A 21,423-nucleotide genomic window follows, 5' to 3' on the forward strand; every position below is an offset into this window, starting at 1 on the left:
AAGTCCGAAGCCAGGCACGAGTTAGCCCGTAAGCCAGCGGCAGTTTCGGACCACGTAGCTGGGGAGCGAAAGCGGGGTCCTGATGCGCAAGTCACGGCAACCCTCCGCGGAGATGAAGGCGGACTCCGACCGGCATTAATACCCAAAAGTCTTCTTCATTCAGCTTGTCATTATGGCAGCGCCGAAAATGGCGTCAGCGAAGCACCGGGTCCGCGCCTTGACGTTCGTTCTCCTGACCGCCACGGGCTGCCTCGTCGCCCCCACCAGTGGCAAGGAAGGGTCGGAGGAGACGGTCATTACCGGCCTGCGCCTGGAGGACACGGATGATATTTCCTTCATGGACCGCGGCTTCCTGCGGGTGAGCGAGCGCTCCAGGGTCAAACTGCGAGTCTACGGGCAGAACATCGACAACGAGACGTGGTCCAAGATCGCCTTCACGGAACACGAGAGGAGCCGCGCGGTGGGGAGCCCCGGCGGGGACAACCGCAGCCAGGAGGACCCCCCGGCCTCGCACCCCTGCGGTATCCGGACGTCAGATATCATCATCCTGCCCGGTATCGTCGTGAGCAGGAAGACGTCCGGCGTGGTGGAGATCGACGTCAAGCCTCTGCGGAAGACGGAGAGGAGCAAGTCCTACTACCTTTGCATCGCCGCCGCGGCGGGGACGCGCGACCCGTGGACGGAGAACACCTGGATCTACCACGACGGCGACGACACCCGGGTCATAGTCGTGGAGGAGAAGAAGTTCCTGCTGCCCTTCTGGCTCCAGGTCATCTTCATCTCCATGCTGCTCTGTCTGTCGGGGATGTTCAGCGGCCTGAACCTGGGGCTCATGGCCCTGGACCCCATGGAGCTGCAGATAGTCCAGAACTGCGGCACGGAGCGGGAGAAGAACTACGCCAAGAAGATCGAGCCGGTCCGGAGCCAAGGGAATTACTTGCTTTGCTCGCTCCTGCTGGGGAACGTGCTGGTGAACACCACCCTGACCATCCTCCTGGATGACATCGCCGGGTCGGGGCTGATCGCCGTGGTCATGTCCACCATCGGGATCGTGATCTTCGGGGAAATCGTCCCCCAGGCCATCTGCTCCAGGCACGGCCTGGCCGTGGGCGCCAACACCATCTTCCTGACCAAGTTCTTCATGCTGCTCACCTTCCCGGCCTCCTACCCGGTGAGCAAGCTGCTGGACTACCTGCTGGGCCAGGAGATCGGGACCGTGTACAACCGGGAGAAGCTCCTGGAGATGCTGCGCGTCACCGACCCCTACAACGACCTGGTCAAGGAGGAGCTCAACATCATCCAGGGCGCGCTGGAGCTGAGGACCAAGACGGTGGAGGTGGTGATGACGCCGCTGCGGGATTGCTTCATGATCCCCGGGGACGCCACGCTGGACTTCAACACCATGTCGGAGATCATGAAGAGCGGATACACGCGCATCCCGGTCTTCGAGGGCGAGCGCTCCAACATCGTGGACCTGCTCTTCGTCAAGGACCTGGCCTTTGTGGACCCGGATGACTGCACGCCGCTCAAAACCATCACCAAGTTTTACAGCCACCCGTTGCACTTTGTCTTTAACGACACCAAGTTGGATGCCATGCTGGAGGAGTTTAAAAAAGGTATGTTGGCGTCGGAGCTACCTGGCTGACCTTTCACCCCTCCTCCTCAGTGACCTTTGTAGGTCAAGTTGTGTTTTTTTTTTGTTTTCTTTTCACCTGTCTCCTTATCTTTCTCTCCATCACTGTCGCAGCCTCGCTCTCATTCAAACTCCTGACTTCTGCCCCCCTTTCCCCCCCTCTCCCCTATTTGTGAATGCATCAGGACATGTGGGAATGGTGTAATGGCAAGATTTGGGGTTATCGGGTGGGGGCATCTTGTTTGAGAACCTGCTTAAATCCCTCTCTGTTGCTCGCCCTGGGAGTGATGGTGGTGATAACCTCTTTTGTCCGGGCCCTGGAATGCAGTCGTGTGGATAATGAATAACAGCCTCTAACACCCTCCAGCCCCCCTCTTGTGTTGTGTGTACGCGCATGATGTTTCACCAAGATGTTTACCTCCTAACTGCACTATGTTGTTACTGGCGGCGTGTGACCCCCCCACCCCTCTCGCCAGCCTCGGTGCTCACGTGTTTAGCGTGGACGACCATTTGACCCTTCTCGTTTTATAGAGATCCGATTTGTCATCTACAGCGGTGGTCGTCAAACCTTTTTTTTTAACCAAGTATCACCTCAGAAAATAATGGTGCTCTCCAAGTATCGAAAGACCAAGATTAAAATGCAGTAGCGTAGTAGGCCTAAGTATTCATTAAAAACAAAGCAGTTGTTTTACAAAACCCAAAACACAGTGAAGTTTGGTACGTTTTGTAAATTGTAAATAAAAACAGAAGACAATGATTAGTAAATCTTTTCCAACTTGAATAGACTGAAAAGACAAAATATTTAATGTTAGACCTGAGATAGTTCTGTCTTTTTTTTGGAAAAAGTTGGCACAGGGGCATCCATTGCTTTCGTCCTCTCCAAGGTTCTCATAGTCATCATTGTCACCGACATTCCACTGGGTGTGAGTTTTCCTTGCCCTTATGTGGGCCTACCGAGGACGTCGTAGTGGTTTGTGTTGTGGTTTGTGCAGCTCTTTGAGACACTAGTGATTTAGGGCTATATAAGTAAACATTGATTGATTGATTTTTACCACTGTGTTACATGGCCTTTCCTTTAAACCAGTGGTTCTCAAACTTTTTTCAGTGATGTACCCCCTGTGAACATGTTTTTAATTCAAGTACCCCCTAATCAGAGCAAAGCATTTTTGGTTGAAAAAAAGAGATAAAGAAGTAAAATACAGCACTATGTCATCGGTTTCTGATTTATTAAATTGTATAGCAAAATATTGCTCATTTGTAGTGATCTTTCTTGAACTATTTGGAAAAAAAGATATAAAAAATAACTAAAAACTTGTGGAAAAATAAACAAGCGATTCAATTATAAATAAAGATTTCTACACATAGCAGTTATCATCAACTTAAAGTGCCCTCTTTGGGGATTGTAATAGAGATCCATCTGGATTCATGAACTTAATTCTAAACATTTCTCCACAAAAAAATAAATCTTTAACATCAATATTTATGGAACATGTCCACAAAAAATCTAGCTGTCAACACTGAATATTGCATTGTTGTATTTTTTTTTTCACAGTTTATGAACTTACATTCATATTTTGTTGAAGTATTATTCAATAAATATATTTGTAAAGGATTTTTGAATTGTTGCTATTTTTAGAATATTTAAAAAAAAATCTCACTTACCCCTTGGCATACCTTCAAGTACCCCAGGGGTACGCGTACCCCCATTTGAGAACCACTGATTTAGGGCACATGTCCACACAAAATCTAGCTGTCAACACTGAATATTGCATTGTTGTATTTTTTTTCTCAGTTTATGAACTTACATTCATATTTTGTTGAAGTATTATTCAATAAATATATTTTTTAAAGGATTTTTGAATTGTTGCTATTTTTAGCTTATTTAAAAAAAAATATCACGTACCCCTTGGCATACTTTCAAGTACCCCCAGCGGTACGCGTACCCCCATTTGAGAACCACTGCTTTAAACAACACTCAGTAAACGTTTGTGAACTGAGGAGACCCATTTTGAAGCTTTTCTGGTGAAATTCTTTCCCAATCTTGCTTGATGTACAGCTTAAGTTGTTCAACAGTCTTCATTGTGGTATTTTAGACTTCATAATGCACCACACATTTTCAATGGAAGACAGGTCTGGACTACAGGCAGGCCAGTCTAGTACCTGCGCTCTTTTACTATGAAGCCACGCTGCTGTTACATGTGGCTTGGCATTGTCTTGCTAAAATAAGCAGGGGCATCCATGATAATGATGTCAACATATGTTGCTGCAAAACCTGTATGTACCTTTCAGCACAATGGTGCCTTCACAGATGTGTAAGTTACTCATGCCTTGGGCACAAATACTCCACCATACCATCACAGATGCTGGCTTTTGAACTTTGCGCCTTGAACAATCCGGATGGTTCTTTTCCTCTTTGTTCCAGAGGACACAGTGTTTACAGTTTCCAAAAACAATTTGAAACCTGGTCTCGTCAGACTACTTTTCCACTTTGCATCAGTCCATCTAAGATTAGCTTGGGCCCAGCGAAGCCAGCGATGTTTCAGGGTGTTGTTGATGCATGATAGAGTTTTAACTTCCACTTACAGATGTAGCAAAAACTGTAGTTACTGCCAGTGTTTTTATGAGGTGTTCCTGAGCCCATGTGGTGATCTCCTTTACACACTGATGCACTACCGCCTGAGGGATCGAAGGTCCCTAATATCATCGCTTAGGTGCAGTGATTTCTCCAGATTCTCTTGGAACCCACCTGTTCCCAAATAACCTGTACACCTGTGGGATGTTCCAAAAAAGTGTTTGATGAGGATTCCTCAACTTTCTCAGTTTTTTTTGGCACTTGCGCCTGCTATTTTGAAACATGGTGCAGGCTTCAAATTCTAAATGAGCTAATACTTGCATAAAAAAACTTAGATTACCAGTTCGAACGTTAAGTAGCTTGTCTTTGCAATCCATTCAATTGAATATAGGTTGAAAAGGATTTGCAAATCATTGTATTCTATTTGTATTTACCATTTACACAACATGCCAACTTCACTGGTTTTAAAATTTGTATTTAAGAAGTATAGTCAATATTTTGGCCACTGTAACATTACAGACATTTTGAACAGTAACACTGTGTTTGAATATAGCAAAATTAAGGGGTTGGTTAATTATTTTGCATTGCAGTCTGCTGAAAATGATGGAAAGCGCCACTCAACCTCGCGACTGATGCTGTGGTCAAAGTTGAAATTGCCAGAAAACACACTTTAAGGTATTTAACACACTTCTGCCGTCCGGCGGCTGAAGTGGATCGTGCACTTTATCATGTTTCATGTGTCAGGTACACCGTGACAGATGGGGCAATATGAATGCTCTTCCTACTGTAATAAGTGTCAATTAAGCAATAGAAAAAACCCTGTTGCATATATTTTTAACGTTAGTATTATCTAATAATGTAAGTATTGTATTCAAATATCTGCTTGCAATATTAGCAAGTTAGCCATCAACACTGTAAAAATGACAATAGAATGTACGGTAAAAAACGGCCAGCTCAGTCGCCAGAATTGTACCTTCAACCAGGCGTGTCGAATTCATTTTCACTGAGGGCCACATCGCAGTGTCCTTAGAGCAGTGTTTTTCAACTTTTTTTGAGGCAAGTTTTTTTTATGACAAATTCCGGAGGCACACTACCAGCAGAAAACGTTAAAAAATTGAAATCCACCAGTTTGTCGTGCCTTATTTTGAGTTTGTTGGTGTTTTCCTGTCTAGTGCTTTAGTTTTTGTCTTGCGCTGTAATTTTGGCGACCCTTCCTGTTTAGTTGGTGTTTTCCTGTAGCAGTTTCATGTCTTCCTTTCAGCGCACCTGCTTTGTGTTAGCGAGCAAGGCTATTTAAGTTGTTGCTATCCTTCTTTGTGTGGGCATTGTTGATCGCCATGTCATATACAGGATGTACTTTGTGGAGGCCGTAAGTTTTTGCTGTCGTCCAGCATTCTGTTTATTTTGTAGCCAGTTCAGTTTTACTTGTGTTTTGCATAGCCATTCCTATGCTTCATTGCGTTTTCCTTATCTTCATTTTTGGATTAAGCATTATCCACGTTTTTACCTGCATATTGTGAATGTGTCTCACCCGACGCATTCAGACTTTCACAAAGCAATGAACTTACCTGCTGCCACCTACTGACATGGAGTATTACGTGGTTACCTTGCCGAGCTCTACACAGCACAGACACTAAGCAACGGCACATTGTTTGCAGACTATATTTATTGATTTGGAAAAAATATGTTTGGGACCAATTAGGTGAAGTTGCATAATTTCCCACGGCACACCAGACAATATCTCACGGCACACGAGTGTGCCGCGGCACAGTGATTGAAAAACACTGCCTTAGAGGGCCGCTTGTAGAAGTAAATAATATGAATAGAAACATATAAGTTTTGGCCTTATAATATCATTAAATGATTGCCTGTGCGTTGGATATATTTTTTTTACGAACACTCAAAAAGATAGATGGATTTACCGTGTTTTACATCATATTACTGTAAATGGGAAAATAGTACCTGGTTTTATATAGTAAAAAAGAAGAACAAATACTTTAAAATTCTGTCAACTATGTTGCCATTTTTTCTTGACCTTAAAACCTACGGTTGTTGTTTTTAAAATGTATTATTTGTAAATTGAAAATGGGTTTATACAAACCCCGTTGCCATATGAGTTGGGAAATTGTGTTAGATGTAAATATAAACGGAATACAATGATTTGCAAATCCTTTTCAACCCATATTTAATTGAATGCACCACAAAGACAGGATATTTGATGTTCAAACTCATAAACTTTATTTTTTTTTTGCAAATAAAAATTAACTTAGAATTTCATTGCTGCAACACTTGCCAAAGTAGTTGGGAAAGGGCATGTTCACCACTGTGTTATATCACCTTTTCTTACAACAACACTCAATAAATGTTTGGGAACTGAGGAAATTAATTGTTGAATCTTTGAAAGTGGAATTCTTTCCCATTCTTGTTTTATGTAGAGCTTCAGTCGTTCTACAGTCCGGGGTCTCCTCTGTCGTATTTTACGCTTTATAATGCGCCACACATTTTCGATGGGAGACAGGTCTGGACTGCAGGCGGGCCAGGAAAGTATCCGCACTCTTTTTTTTTTACGAATGCCACGCTGTTGTAACACAGGCTGAATGGGGCTTGCCATTGCCTTGCTGAAATAAGCAGGGGCGTCCATTAAAAAGACGGCGCTTAGATGGCAGCATATGTTGTTCCAAAACCTGTATGTACCTTTCAGCATTAATGGTGCCTTCACAAATGTGTAATTTACCCATGCCTTGGGCACTAATGCACCCCCATACCATCACAGATGCTGGCTTTTGAACTTTGCGTGGATAACAGTTTAGATGGTTCGCTTCCCCTTCGGTCCGGATGACACAATGTCGAATATTTCCAAAAACAATTTGAAATGTGGACTCGTCAGACCACAGAACACTTTTTCACTTTGCATCGGTCCATCTTAGATGATCTCCAGCCGGCGACGTTTCTGGATGTTGTTGATAAATGGCTTTCGCTTTGCATAGTAGAGCTCTAACTTGCACTTACAGATGTAGCGACGAACTGTATTTAGTGACAGTGGGTTTTAGAAGTGTTCCTGAGCCCATGTGGTGATATCCTTTAGAGATTGATGTCGGTTTTTGATACAGTGCCGTCTGAGGGATCGAAGGTCACGGTCATTCAATGTTGGTTTCCGGCCATGCCGCTTACGTGGAGTGATTTCTCCAGATTCTCTGAACCTTTTGATAATATTATGGACGGTAGATGTTGAAATCCTTAAATTTCTTGCAATTGCACTTTGAGAAACGTTCTTCTTAAACTGTTTGACTATTTGCTCACGCAGTTGTGGACAAAGGGGTGTACCTCGCCCCATCCTTTCTTGTGAAAGACTTAGCATTTTTTGGGAAGCTCTTTTTATACCCAATCATGGCAGCCACCTGTTCCCAATTAGTCTGCACACCTGTGGGATGTTCCAAATAAGTGTTTGATGAGCATTCCTCAACTTCATCAGTATTTATTGCCACCTTTCCCAACTCCTTTGTCACGTGTTGCTGGCATCAAATTCTAAAGTTAATGATTATTTGCACACACAAAAAAAAGTTTATCAGTTTGAACATCAAATATGTTGTCTTTGTAGCATATTCAACTGGATATGGGTTGAAAATGATTTGCAAATCATTGTATTCAGTTTATATTTACATCTAACACGATTTCCGAACTCATCTGGAAATGGAGTTTGTACATATATACATACACATACAAATGATTATATACATACATATATATATATATATATATATATACATATATATATATATATATATATTATGTAAGTATTACACATATGTAATATTTTATATTGCGACTATGGTGCATTTTAGTGTACTTTATACCTGCATTATCTTTTCCATTGTTACCCATTCCATCCTTTGTAACTGAGCTACTCTGTGGAACAATTTCCCTTGTGGATCAATAAAGTTTGTACAACGGTTTATTGCGGTGAAAAGATGGCCGATCAGCTGGCATAATTTTACAATAAAAAAAACAAACAATGTTACTACTTTCCCATTTATGCTTCAAAAAACATCATATATTTTAAGATAAACTGGCAGCTCAGTCGCCATAATTTTACTGTAAAATCTAGTTTTATTTCTACGCTGTACAATTTAATGGGTAACTTGCTTTAAAATCATAAGTCAAGCAAATACTACGTTAAAAAAAGTTTTTGGAACGTATGATAGTATGTTTATTGCATCATTAGATAATAATACAGTTTTAAAAACATGCAATTACATTTGGTAAGAAAAGGTGAACTGTTTTATTGACACATAGCATTTCCAGGTTTCCATTTACAGTAATTGCTATAAAAAAACTGTACATTTTATGATAAAATTCTGACGACTGAGCTGCCAGCAAAATATACAAATCTATTTATTTTTAAAGTCTACATTAAAAATTTGTGTATATACGTATGTATACAAACATATACACACTGTTATCAAATGCTTATGCAATCATGTAATAATATCATCAAGCAAATCCATACATGTATATTCTTATATTATTTATTATTTATCTGATGGCAGCCATAACTGTGATGTGGCCCTCAATGAAACTGACGTACTCTATATCAAACATGTTTACTATTACAACAATATCATTTCTCATGTACAGCATAGCTTGTGAAAAATTGTAATTCAAATTGAGAATGTCTTTAAAATTATAATTACATTTTTCTGATTTAAATTGAAGTTGCATTTCAAATTGTGTATACCAGGGTTCATCAACCTTTTTGAAACCAAGAGCTACTTCTTGGGTACTGATTAATGCGAAGGGCTACCAGTTTGATACACAATTAAATAAATTGCCAGAAATAGCCAATTTGCTCAATTTACCTTTAAAAAAAAAAAAAAAAGAAAAAAAAAAAAAAAAAAAAAATATATATATATATATATATATATATATATATATATATATTGGGTATTTCTGTCTGTCCTTCCGTCGTACATTTTTTTTTCTTTTATGGAAGGTTTTTGTAGAGAATAAATGATGAAAGAAACCATTGAATGGTTTAAAGGAGGAGAAAACACGAAAAAATGAAAATTAAATTTTGAAACATAGTTTATCTTCAATTTCGACTCTTTAGAATATAAAATTCAACCCCCCCCCAAAAAATGAAGAGAAAAACTAGCTAATTCGAATCTTTTTGAAAAAATTAAAAAACATTTTATGGAACATCATTAGTAATTTTTCCTGATTAAGATTAATTTTAGAATTTTGATGAAATGTTTTAAATAGGTCAAAATCCACTTTGAAATAAGATTTAAATTTGATTCTACATATTTTCTAAATTTGCCAGAATATTTTTTGGAATTTTAATCTAATAAATTTGAAGAAATATTTCACAAATGTTCTTCATTGAAAAAACAGAAGCTAAAATTAAGAATTAAATTAAAATGTATTAATTATTCTTTACATTAAAAAAAATACTTGAACATTGATTTAATGAATGCACTTTTGTGCATGATGTCACTAAGATTACATATCAAAACAACACTAAATTAAAGTGCACTTTTTGTACAGAACACCACTTCAATAGTTTAAAATATATAAAGTGCACTTTTGTGTGTGATGTCACACAAGATATTTCAATAACTGTCAAATAGAAATGAGCTGCATAATAAGATATCAAATAGTGTATGTCCTTCGCTATGTGGTAGATTCCCGCGGACGTTATTTCCTTCTGTTGTTGACAATTTTTTTCATACGGTGTTGATGTGGAAATGGTTGCTTTGGCATTTTGTTGGTGTGGCACCGAACGGAGATGTTGACATGCGGAATTTCAAGCACTCCTTATCATTTATCGGGTGGCTTTTCAAATAATGCTACATTAGGAATGGTGCTATTTTTTGTAGCAACGCTTTTGCCGCATAATTCTTCAACGCTTGAAGCCAAACCACCGCCAGGCAATGGACCCAGTGCTGGTTTTCTTGGTAATTCATTCTTCCTAAATTTGTTTCCTGATTTGCACCTTCTTTCTCTCGTATTGCCATTCGCACTGCACCGTTAGCATCTCAGCTAACGTTACCATGTTGCTAGCTGTCTGCTCCGCCGGAACTTGTGACGTTGCACATGTGACGTATGTAAGATAGTGCACTTTGTTTTAAGTCTCTGTGAGAAGGAGAGACAAGAAATAGTGAGAAGAGCATGCAGTGTAAAGCCCGCAGCTAAAAGCAACCGTGTGAGAACGGATACTCCAATATCACAATATAGTCATTTTCTGTATCGCAGACAAACCCGCAATATATCAAGTATATCGATGTATTGCCCAGCCCTAATACAAACCCATTCTCACAATAAACCTTAATAACCTTCATTCTTTTTTTCTAATAAATGGACAACATCAACATTTAAATTGGCCTTTTAACGTATGCATCAAAAAAAGTCTGGATTTTATTTATATTTTATTGATATCCAGCATCAGACATTCCTATCCATTACATCATATTCACATACATCATATATCCGTTGTCTGCCCTAAATGTCAAAATATTTTTTGTTCATATCCCAACCATACCACCCACCCCCCCAATAAAAAAAGAAACAGCAAAAAACAAAAACAAAATAGTATCTACAAATACATCAATTAAATAAACAAAAAAGAAATAGTAATACATTCATAAAAACAATAAACATAAATAACAAAAAAAATATATAAACAGATACATATACAGTATATATATATATATATATATATATATATATATATATATATATATATACATACATACTTACACACACATACAAAATTATATACATATGTAGATATATACATATATCCATATATATATATATATATATATATATATATATATATATATATATATATATATATATATATATATATATACACACACACATATACATACATACACATATAGGGAGTAATCTATTTTTTTTTTAAAAAAATTTTAAGCTTTACAATCACTAATTCGAAAAATTAAAGTCAGGGTTATGGGGCGTGACATAAGTGACCCAGTTTTCCCAGTATGAAGTCATTTTCTCCAATTTATAATTAATAAAGGCTGTTGTCTTCTCCAATGTATAAATGCCCTTTGTGATTTCCATCCATTGCTTCAAATTTAGGCTCTCCTGGGAGTAATGTTTTTTTTACAAGCCACCAGAAGGATATTAAGTGTTTATCTTTCTTCAGCCCATCCTGAGGTGCATGTCCAAAAAAACAAAGTTTTATTTTCAAGGGGTATTTCACGTTTGAAAATATCCTGTAAAGCTTGGTGTATCTCTTTCCAATAGTCCTTTATTTAAATTTTTTCAACTTTACACACATAAAACAATTAATAATAGCAGCCGGATATAAATCTAAGCTTTGTCAAATCAAATTAATCGATTTTATGGATTCATTTTTTGTAGCCTTAATATATACACCTTTCAAATTATGGAAAATGGTGCAAGAAATACGTCACTTCCTAGTAGAGCTTTACAGCTTGATTAACCACTGATCAGTTTAAAAGTATTTGATAGCCTTTGCTGATTGATGTCTTTTAATGTCGATTCCCTCTGGCTAAAACTGTATTTATGTTTAGCCCCATGGCTAACAAGCAACTAGAAGCTATTTCTATGTCTCCATACACAGTGTGGAACCGCTTCTCTACAGTAAATTAATAATAATCACCTTCATTACCTTAAATAAACTGCATTTTCTGCTATTAGTATCTTAAATATCTTCAAATATTAGACTTAAAGCTAGCTTTAAACAACACCAAGAAACAAATAGTAAGGTTTAAGAAGTATGGATGGAACCAAGCAGATTTGCTCAGTGCCCTTGTGGTTAGAGTCTCCGGCCTGAGATCGGTAGGTCGTGAGTTCAAACCCCGGCCGAGTCATACCAAACACTATGAACATGGGACTCATTACCTTCCTGCTTGGCACTCAGCATCAAAGGTTGGAATTGGGCGTTAAATCACCAAAAATGATTCCCAGGCGCGGCCACCGCTGCTGCTCACTGCTCTCCTCACTTCCCAGGGGTTGATCAAGGGTGATGGGTCAAATGCAGAAAAGAATTTCGCTACACCTAGTGTGTGTGTGTGTGAGTGTGTGTGTGTGTGTGTGACAATCATTGGTACTTTAACTTTTTAGATATTAACATGAAATTAGGGCCCTGTGATGAGGTGGCGACTTGTCCAGGGTGTACGCGGCCTTCCGCCTGATTGTAGCTGAGATAGGCTCCAGCGCCCCCCGCAACCCAGAGGGGGAATAAGCGGTAGAAAATGGATGTAACATGAAATCAGCAAGTATATTAACAATTAATTAACATATTAGAGGATAATATATAAACAACTGTTATTGTGTCAGTGTTGTCACAGTCAGTACACGACACGATCCATAAATTGGTGGTGTCAGCACCAGGTGCAGTATCGGTATATGATCGATCCTATTGATCCTTTTCAAATATGTAAAAAAAGAAAGTCCAATGCTCATTTGTTTTTGTTTTTTATTCTCCATTGTTTTCATTTTGTTATAATGGCTGTTAAGGCTACAGCACTGTATTGGATCAGGTTTGCTCTTGTTTTTTTGCATATTTGAAATAAAAATGTATCAATTAATCAAAAAATTAGGTTGATATTTTTATTTTCTCAAAATATTAATTTTCTTGTTTTTGTTCATGTTTACAAATTCCCTAGACACAACAGGACTTTGATTGATTGAAATGAGCAGAATATAGTAGATTTTGCTTTTGTTTTGGATTAGAGATGTCCGATAATATTGGACTGCCGATATTGTCGGCCGATAAATACTTTAAAATGTATTATCGGAAATTATCGGTATCGGTTTCAAAAAGTAACATTTATGTAGGGAGGAGTACAGAGTGCCGATAAACCTTAAAGGCACTGCCTTTGCGTGCTGGTCCAATATAATAATATCTACGGCTTTTCACACACACAAGAGTGAATGCAATGCATACTTAGTCAACAGCCATACATGTCACACTGAGGGTGACCGTATAAACACCTTTAACACTGTTACAAATATGCGCCACACTGTGAACCCATACCACACATGAATGACAAACACATTTCGGGAGAACATTCGCACCGTAACACAACATAAACACAACAGAACAAATACCCAGAACCCCTTGCAGCACTAACTCTTCCGGGACGCTACAATATACACCCCCGCCACCCCAACCCGGCCCACATCAACCTCCTCATGCTCTCTCGGGGAGAGCATGGCCCAAATTCCAAGCTGCTGTTTTGAGGCATGTTAAAAAAATAATGCACTTTGTGACTTCAATAATAAATATGGCAGTGCCATCTTGGCATTTTTTTTTTCCATAACTTGAGTTGATTTATTTTGGAAAACCTTGTTGCACTGTTTAATGCATCCAGCGGGGCTTCACAACAAAATTAGGCATAATAATGTGTTAATTCCACGACTGTATATATCAGTATCGGTTGATATCGGAATCGGTAATTAAGAGTTGGACAATGTCGGAATCTGGGAAATCGGCAAAAAAGCCATTATCGGACATCTCTAGTTTAGATAATCTGTGTTATTGACTTTGTTTGGATTAAATAATTGTATGTAATAAAATAAAGAAGTAGTTTAACATTTTACATTGATCATCATCGGCGGTCACTCGTGGTCGAGTATGACTGTCCTCCTTCCTGGTCCTTGTGGGTCTTCAGGTGGGCGTGGAGGCCGATTCCGGACCCGATTATTCTGGGGCAATGTGGACAAGGGAGTGTAGTGGTGGTGGGTTTCGGCAGACCTGGGCAAATTAAGGCCCGGGGGCCACAAGCGCGCCGTTAAGCTTTTCAATCTGGCCCGCCGGACATTCTCAAATCATTTTTTTTAGATCTTAAAGATGGAAAGTGTAGCTGCCATTATGATGTGCTGTCATGTTTTCTAATGACCGGAAGTCTTGAACTATACAAAGTATTTCAATGGTTGGAATCTGCGCTTCTGCAAGATATACTAGTGTGAGAGTCTCGAGCCGTCGTCGCACGGGTTCTCAGGACCACCAAGGAATGACATTCTGTCGAGCAGGTGTAGACTTCTTTTATTTTGCAATATTTAATCCTCTTGCCAGTTTTCTTTGCAGTCTTCCCGTGTTTCTGCTTGCTCTTCCGCTCCAGCTTTTCAGCTACATGCGGCGTCTTCCTTTTGCTCTTTTCCTCTCACGCTCAGTATCGGCTTCCTTCTGGCTCCTTCTCTGTCCGTCTCTCTCCCCGGCGTTTACGGCCGCTGCCCTTTTACACAGTGCAAGAGGAGATTTAAATTGTGCCCAGCTGGGAAACCCACGCACCTGATAATATTTGCGGGGTTGATTCCCGGCGCGCCCCGCCTCGCTGCTTGCTCGCAGTCCACGCCTCCTCGCCGCCATCTTGGACTGGGCCTGCCTCGCTGTCGGCCTGCCGGCTCCGCCTCTCCAAAACTAGTTACTATGGTAATCTAATCAGTTACTATGGTAATCTAAGTCACAGCAGCTCAGAGGAGGCACCAAGCAGTGTGGGTGGGGAGCGTTTCCACAGAGTGTTTCCTGAGCGGCCAGCCTGAAATGCGGGTGTCAGGGACAGACGTGGAAGGAGATTTTTACAACAAAGTTCTAAAGTTTAGTGATATATCATATGTATCAGATTGTAGGTGTTATTTTTTTTTTTAACCTTCGTGTTCATATTTTTCTGTGTTTGTTGCATTTTTGTTGCAGTTTGCTTGATTGTAAAAAATGTCAATGGAGAGGGGGTGTGACGTTCATATGTTGTCAATATTCAGTGTTTTATCCTTCATAGTTAATATTGTAAATCCCACATTCTTTAATTTCATGTACATTCTGGGTGTAAAAAAATGTAAAATCCATTCCGTTTTTTAAGGTGGTCTGTCATAGCGTTTTTAAGCATTCAATCAGACATTATTGTGAGGTTTTGTATTAGTGATCCTAAAAATAAGATATACCGGCACCCTGACTCATTTTTTTCTCTAAATTTGGCCCCCGAGTCAGAGTAATTGCCCAGGCCTGATCCAATGGATGCATAACGTAACCCCAGCCATCTATTCTATGCGCCTTATAATGCGGTGCGCCTTATATATGAACAAAGTTTTAAAATAGGCCATTCATTGAAGGTGCGCCTTATAATCCTTATAATAGTGCGGAAAATACGGTTAGCTATTAGTTGGGAGACAGGAAAATATTAAACACAGCAATTTCTTGTGAAGGCCAGAACTGTGCATTTAATTTTTTTCTGGCGCTATTGCCACCGTTTTGTGTGGAGGATGAAGATGGAAACAAAAGTACTTCAGCTGTCATCTTACAAGTCTGCCGGTTAGAAGTATAATCAATAACAACAACAGTCGATGTTTACTTTGCATGATCCTGAAATAACATGACCCGTGCAGCCATTAATCTTTGTTGTCATCTAAAGTTGCAAAGGCCTCTCCTACTGTTTGTATCGCTATGATCCACGGAGAGTCTGGTGATAATATAAGTCCTGCACTTTCCTTTTTTTCCCCTGGGGGGGATTTTTGTTGGCAGCTATATTATTGTTGCATTATTATTATTATTGTGGTTATTGTTGAATGGGCTCAAAAATTCCTTATACACACTTTAACTTAATCCTTTGACCATCCATCCCATCCCATCCATTTTCTACCGCTTATTCCCCTGAGGGTTGCAGGGAGCGCTGGAGCCCATCTCAGCTACAATCGGGCGGAAGGGGGTGTACACCCTGGACAAGTTGCCACCTCATCGCAGGGCGTATTAGTTATTTCAAATAACTAAAATAAATTCCCACTATTTTGCATGTTTTGGTGTTTCTTATGTACCGTATTTTCCGGACCATAAGGCGCACCGGATTATAAGGCGCACCGTCGATTAATCATTTTTGATCATTGTTCATGTATAAGGCGCACCGGATTATAGGGCGCATTAAAAGAGTCATATTAGTTTTTTGTTTTTTTTCTAAATGTAAAACACTTCCTTGTGGTCTACATAACATGTAATGGTGGTTCTTTGGTCAAAATGTTGCTTAGATTTTGAGTACCTTGAAGGTAGAAAAGCGCTATACAAGTAAAACCCATTTATTTATTTATTTAGATTATGTTTTACAGATCATCTTCAACTCACTTTCTGACAGTCGCTTCCGAATGCAGAGTTTTGTGGGCGGTCTTATTTATGTGGCTCACCTTCGACAGCGTCTTGTCCCCGTCATCTTTGTTGTAGCGGTGTAGCGTGCAAGGACGGGAGTGGAAGAAGTGTCAAAAGGTGGAGCTAACTGTTTTAATGACATTCAGACTTTACTTCAATCAATAAAGGAGCAGCATCTCCTCATCCGGAAACAACACCCGGGAAAAAACGTCCAACCGGAACTCTCTAATAAATAAAGTTCCTTGGTTGAATAATGTAAACTCACTATACCGGTATGTTTTAGCGCTTTCATGGCAAGTTTACTAACAGATATAAGTAAGAACTTTTCACTACTTTCTATTAAAAATGGCAACAGCGGAGGATGAATGTCCCATAACGTGAAGATAGAGAAAAAGAAGAAACTTATCTACTATGGTGTCCCACGGACTACAAAGGCGGACACGCGCAATTTTTCAGGATGTATGCAGATCCCAAATACAGTTTAGCACGTACCAGCAGATAAGAAAAGTTGCTTTTGCATATTATTCCGAAAAAAAAACGGCAGATAATATGTCTTACCGTATACACACACCATAATAATACTTGTGTGTTTAATGCGTGTGATGAGGTGGCAACTTGTCCAGGGTGTACCCCGCCTACCACCTGAATGCAGCTGAGATAGGCTCCAGCAACCCCACGCGACCCAGAAAGGGACAAGCGGTAGAAAATGGATGGATGGATGTTTAATGCGCCGACAATTCATCAAGCGGTGTGGCTTCATAGCTTACCAAAGTCGTACTAGATAGATAGATAGTACTTTATTGATTTCTTAAGGAGAGTTTTCTCAGGAAAATTAAACTAAAACATTTTGATAGATTTTTGAGCGCCGTGTGTAATGTTCTATATTTTCAATGGAACATATAAAATGTTGGTGTTGTTTACTTGAGACATATTGCCATCATAGTGCAGTTTACACATATATATTATGTTTGACTGCCATCTACTGCTCACACTTATCATTACACCATGTACCAAATAAAATAGCTTTGAGGTGGCTAATCTCAACCAAACTTATTCATTACAATAGTCACACTGGGTTATAAAGTGCACTGTCGAGTTTTGAGGGAAAAAAACGATTTTAAGCGCGCCTTATAGTCCGGAAAATACGGTATTGTATTCTTAGTTTTTATTTATTAGTCTTAGTATTCATCTCTTTTAATGGCTAAGATTTATTGTTTTAAACATTGTTTTTACTGTAGCACTTTAAGATTTATTTAAATAAAAAGTGCATAACAAATAAAATCATGGCCGGCGTTGTGGCGTCCTACCCTGCTCAGCGTTCTTCGAACGCATCTTAAAAGCCCCTCCGTCTTGTATTCCTCCGAGCATCACTGTTCTAAGAGAGCACAGCTTGTAAGTCCAATGTGCACAATTGAATATCTTAGTTGCTCAGACAGAATGTGTGTATTCGGCCCCGTTAACGCTGCGCACCAAATATGATATTTTTTGCCCTCAAGTGACACAGGTCGGATTTTTTTTTTTGGAAGTCTAAACGCTCCAAAGTGTTTCAAGTTCCAGTCCAATTGGAATCTCATATTTTTAAACTGTGACTCCAGTCTAAAAGTAAACGGCAATGCAGGTCACACTGAAGGTGTCCGCATAAACAACTTTAACACTGTTACAAATATGCGCCACACTGTGAACCCACACCAAACAAGAATGACAAAGACATTTCGAAAGAACATCCGCACCGTAACACAACATAATCAATCAATCAATCAATGTTTATTCATATGGCCCTGAATTGCAAGTGTCTCAAAGGGCTGCACAAGCCACACTGACATCTGTGGTACAGAGCCCACATAAGGGCAAGGAAAAACTCACCCCAGTGGGACGTCGGTGACAATGACTATGAGAAACTTTGGAAAGACCCCCCCCCCCATGGATGTCGAGCGGGTCTAACATGATATTGGGAAAGTCCAGTCCATAGTGTATCCAGCATAACAGTGAGAGTCCAGTCCATAGTGGATCTAATATAGTAGCGAAAGTCCCGTCCATAGTGGAGCCAGCAGGAGACCATCCCAGCGGAGACGGGTCAGCAGCACAGAGACGTCCCCAACAGATGCACAGGCCAGCGGTCCATCCCGGGTCCCGACTCTGGACAGCCAGCACTTCATCCGACCGTTGTCCCCCCTGCCTCCACTCCACAAGGGAGAGAGTGGCAGAGGACAAAAGAAACGAAATGGCAGATCAACTGGTCTAAAAAGGGGGTCTATTTAAAGGCTAGAGTATACAAATGAGTCTTGTAAACACAACAAAACAAATACCCAGAACCCCTTGCAGCACTAACTCTTCCGGGACCCTATAATATAGATACCCCCCCCCCCCCGCCACCCCCTACCCCCCGCCCACCTCAAGCTCCTCATATCCCAAATTCCAAGCTGCTGTTTTGAGGCGTGTTAAAAATAAATAATGCACTTTGTGACTTCAATAATAAATATGGCAGTGCCATGTTGGCATTTTTTTCCATAACTTGAGTTGATTTATTTTGGAAAACCTTGTTGCATTGTTTAATGCATTCAGAGGGACATCACAACAAAATTAGGCATAATAATGTGTTAATTCCACGACTGTATATATCGGTATCGGTTGATATCGGAATCGGTAATTAGGAGTTGGACAATATCGTGATCTCAGCCAAAAAGCCATTATCGCACATCTCTACATGTAACCAAATATTAAAGGCCTACTGAAATGAGATTTTCTTATTTAAACGGGGATAGCAGGTCCATTGTATGTGTCATACTTGATCATTTCGCGATATTGCCATATTTTTGCTGAAAGGATTTAGTAAAGAACATCCACGATAAAGTTCGCAACTTTTGGTCGCTGATAAAAAAGCCTTGCCTGTACCGGAAGTAGCAGATGATGTGCGTGTGACATCACGGGTTGTAGGGCTCTTCACATCCTCACATTGTTTACAATCATAGCCACCAGCAGCTAGAGCGATTCGGACTGAGAATGCGACAATTTCTCCATTAATTTGAGTGAGGGTGAAAGATTCGTGGATGAGGAAATTTAGAGTGAAGGACTAGAACAAAAAAAAAAAAAGGTGTTTGCAGTGGGAGCGATTCAGATGTTTTTAGACACATCCCTTATCTGCTATTGTGTTGCTAGTGTTTTAGTGAGATTAAATAGTACCTGAAAGTCAGAGGGGTGTTGCCACGGGTGTGTTGACGCCAGAGTCTCTGAGGGAAGTCACGGCAGCTGCAGCAGGACCCAAGCTCCGCTGATGTCTCCGGTAAGAGGCGATTTATTACCACAATTTTCTCACCGAAAACTGTCGGTTGACATGTAGTCGGGATCCATGTTCGCTTGACCGCTCTGATCCATAGTAAAGCTTCATCTTCGGGAATTTTAAACCAGGAAACACCGGCTGGTTTTTGTGGCTAAAGGCTAAATGCTTCCCACCTCCAACTTTCTACTTTAACTTCTCCATTATTAATTGAAAAAAATGCAAAAGATTCAGCAAAACAGATGTCCAGAATACTGTGTAATTATGCGATTAAAGCAGACTACTTATAGCTTGGATCGGGCTGGAAAATAATGTCCGCTACAACCGGTGACGTCATCATACCGCAACGTTTTCAACACGACACTTCGCGGGAAATTTAAAATTGCAATTTAGTAAACTACAAAAGCCGTAATGGCATGTGTTGCAATGTTAATATTTCATCATTGATATATAAACTATCAGAGTGGGTTTCAGTAGGCCTTTAACATTGCTGTATGTATACTTTTGACCAGATTTGGTCACATTTTCAGTAGAGCCATAATAAATTCATAAAAGAACCAAACTTAATGAATCTTTTTTCGTGAGCAACAAGTATGTGCTCCAATCACTCTGTCACAAAAATATTAAAGTTGTAGAAATGATTGGAAACTCAAGACAGCCATGACATTATGACTCTACATGCAGGTATTCTCAATTTATTTTTTTGTAGTGTATATGGAACTGTGTAGTACTCTTAAAAAACTCTTGTAACATGTGCTCATGAGAATATTCCCTTTCCTGTAAGAGGATTAATTGGGGTGGAAAACAGCAAATCGTTGAGCTCCATTACAAGAATTTAGGTGTAGCTCTCTTGCCAAATGAACATTACATAATGCACAAGCAAGTGGGTTGTTTATTTATTGACTGCAGCCTCAAACATAACATTCGAGCTCCTTTCAGAGCAGGCTTTAGGAATGTGTCACTGCATGTTCTGCTGATTATAAGATGATAACATTAGTCGGACATTAGGCCCTGCAGCCTTGCCATCCTTACTCTGTAAAAAGTCCGGGACACAATTTCCTTTCAAGCCTTGTGTTTGTTGACTTTGTCTTCCAGCAAACACCTGTAGGGATGGGAATAGTGCATTACATAGGTCTGGTCCTGGAGCAGCTGGTGCGGAACGTGATTCCGATTGGCGCGGCACCAGGGGGGAATTTGCCTCCGGCCTCTTGTGGAGGTCATAACGGACTGTTGAAGGGAGGGCTGCGGGGTCAAAGTTTCCCGTCAATCTGGTTCTGCTCACAGCACACGCTTAGTTCAAAGTGCCTTGTGTTGGAAGTCATTGTTAATTCATTTGTGGGCTTTCAAAGTCATTTTCTCACAAAGGAGAACAATGTTAGGTGCTGGCTTGTGTTGGATGTGAGCCTTTTCAGTGGCTTAAAGGGGAACATTATCACTAGACCTATGCAAGCGTCAATATATACCTTGATGTTGCAGAAAAAAGACCATGTATTTTTTTAAACCGATTTCCGAACTCTAAATGGGTGAATTTTGGCAAATTAAACGCCTTTCTGTTTATCGGTCTTTTAGCGATGACGTCAGAACGTCAGAACGTGACGTCACCGAGGTAACACACCCGCCATATTCATTTTCACATTACAAACACCGGGTCTCAGCTCTGTTATTTTCCGTTTTTTCGACTATTTTTTGGAACCTTGGAGACATCATGCCTCGTCGGTGTGTTGTCGGAGGGTGTAACAACACTAACAGGGAGGGATTCAAGTTGCACCACTGGCAAGAAATCTTCCGCCAGACCCCCATTGAATGTACCAAAGTGT

General features: G+C 40.2%; 1 protein-coding gene across 1 annotated transcript in view; it reads left to right on the forward strand.

Moving 5' to 3' along the window:
- The window catches only part of cnnm2b (cyclin and CBS domain divalent metal cation transport mediator 2b), a 295,147-nt gene continuing 273,724 nt past the window's right edge, over positions 1 to 21,423 (forward strand). The window contains exon 1 of the mRNA XM_061880950.1: positions 1 to 1,616. Coding sequence (XP_061736934.1) covers positions 173 to 1,616 — 1,444 coding nt within the window. The 5' untranslated portion in view covers positions 1 to 172. The remainder of the gene's footprint in view (positions 1,617 to 21,423) is intronic.

Source organism: Nerophis ophidion, linkage group LG20 (genome assembly GCF_033978795.1).
Source record: "Nerophis ophidion isolate RoL-2023_Sa linkage group LG20, RoL_Noph_v1.0, whole genome shotgun sequence".
NCBI classification, from domain to species: domain Eukaryota; kingdom Metazoa; phylum Chordata; class Actinopteri; order Syngnathiformes; family Syngnathidae; genus Nerophis; species Nerophis ophidion.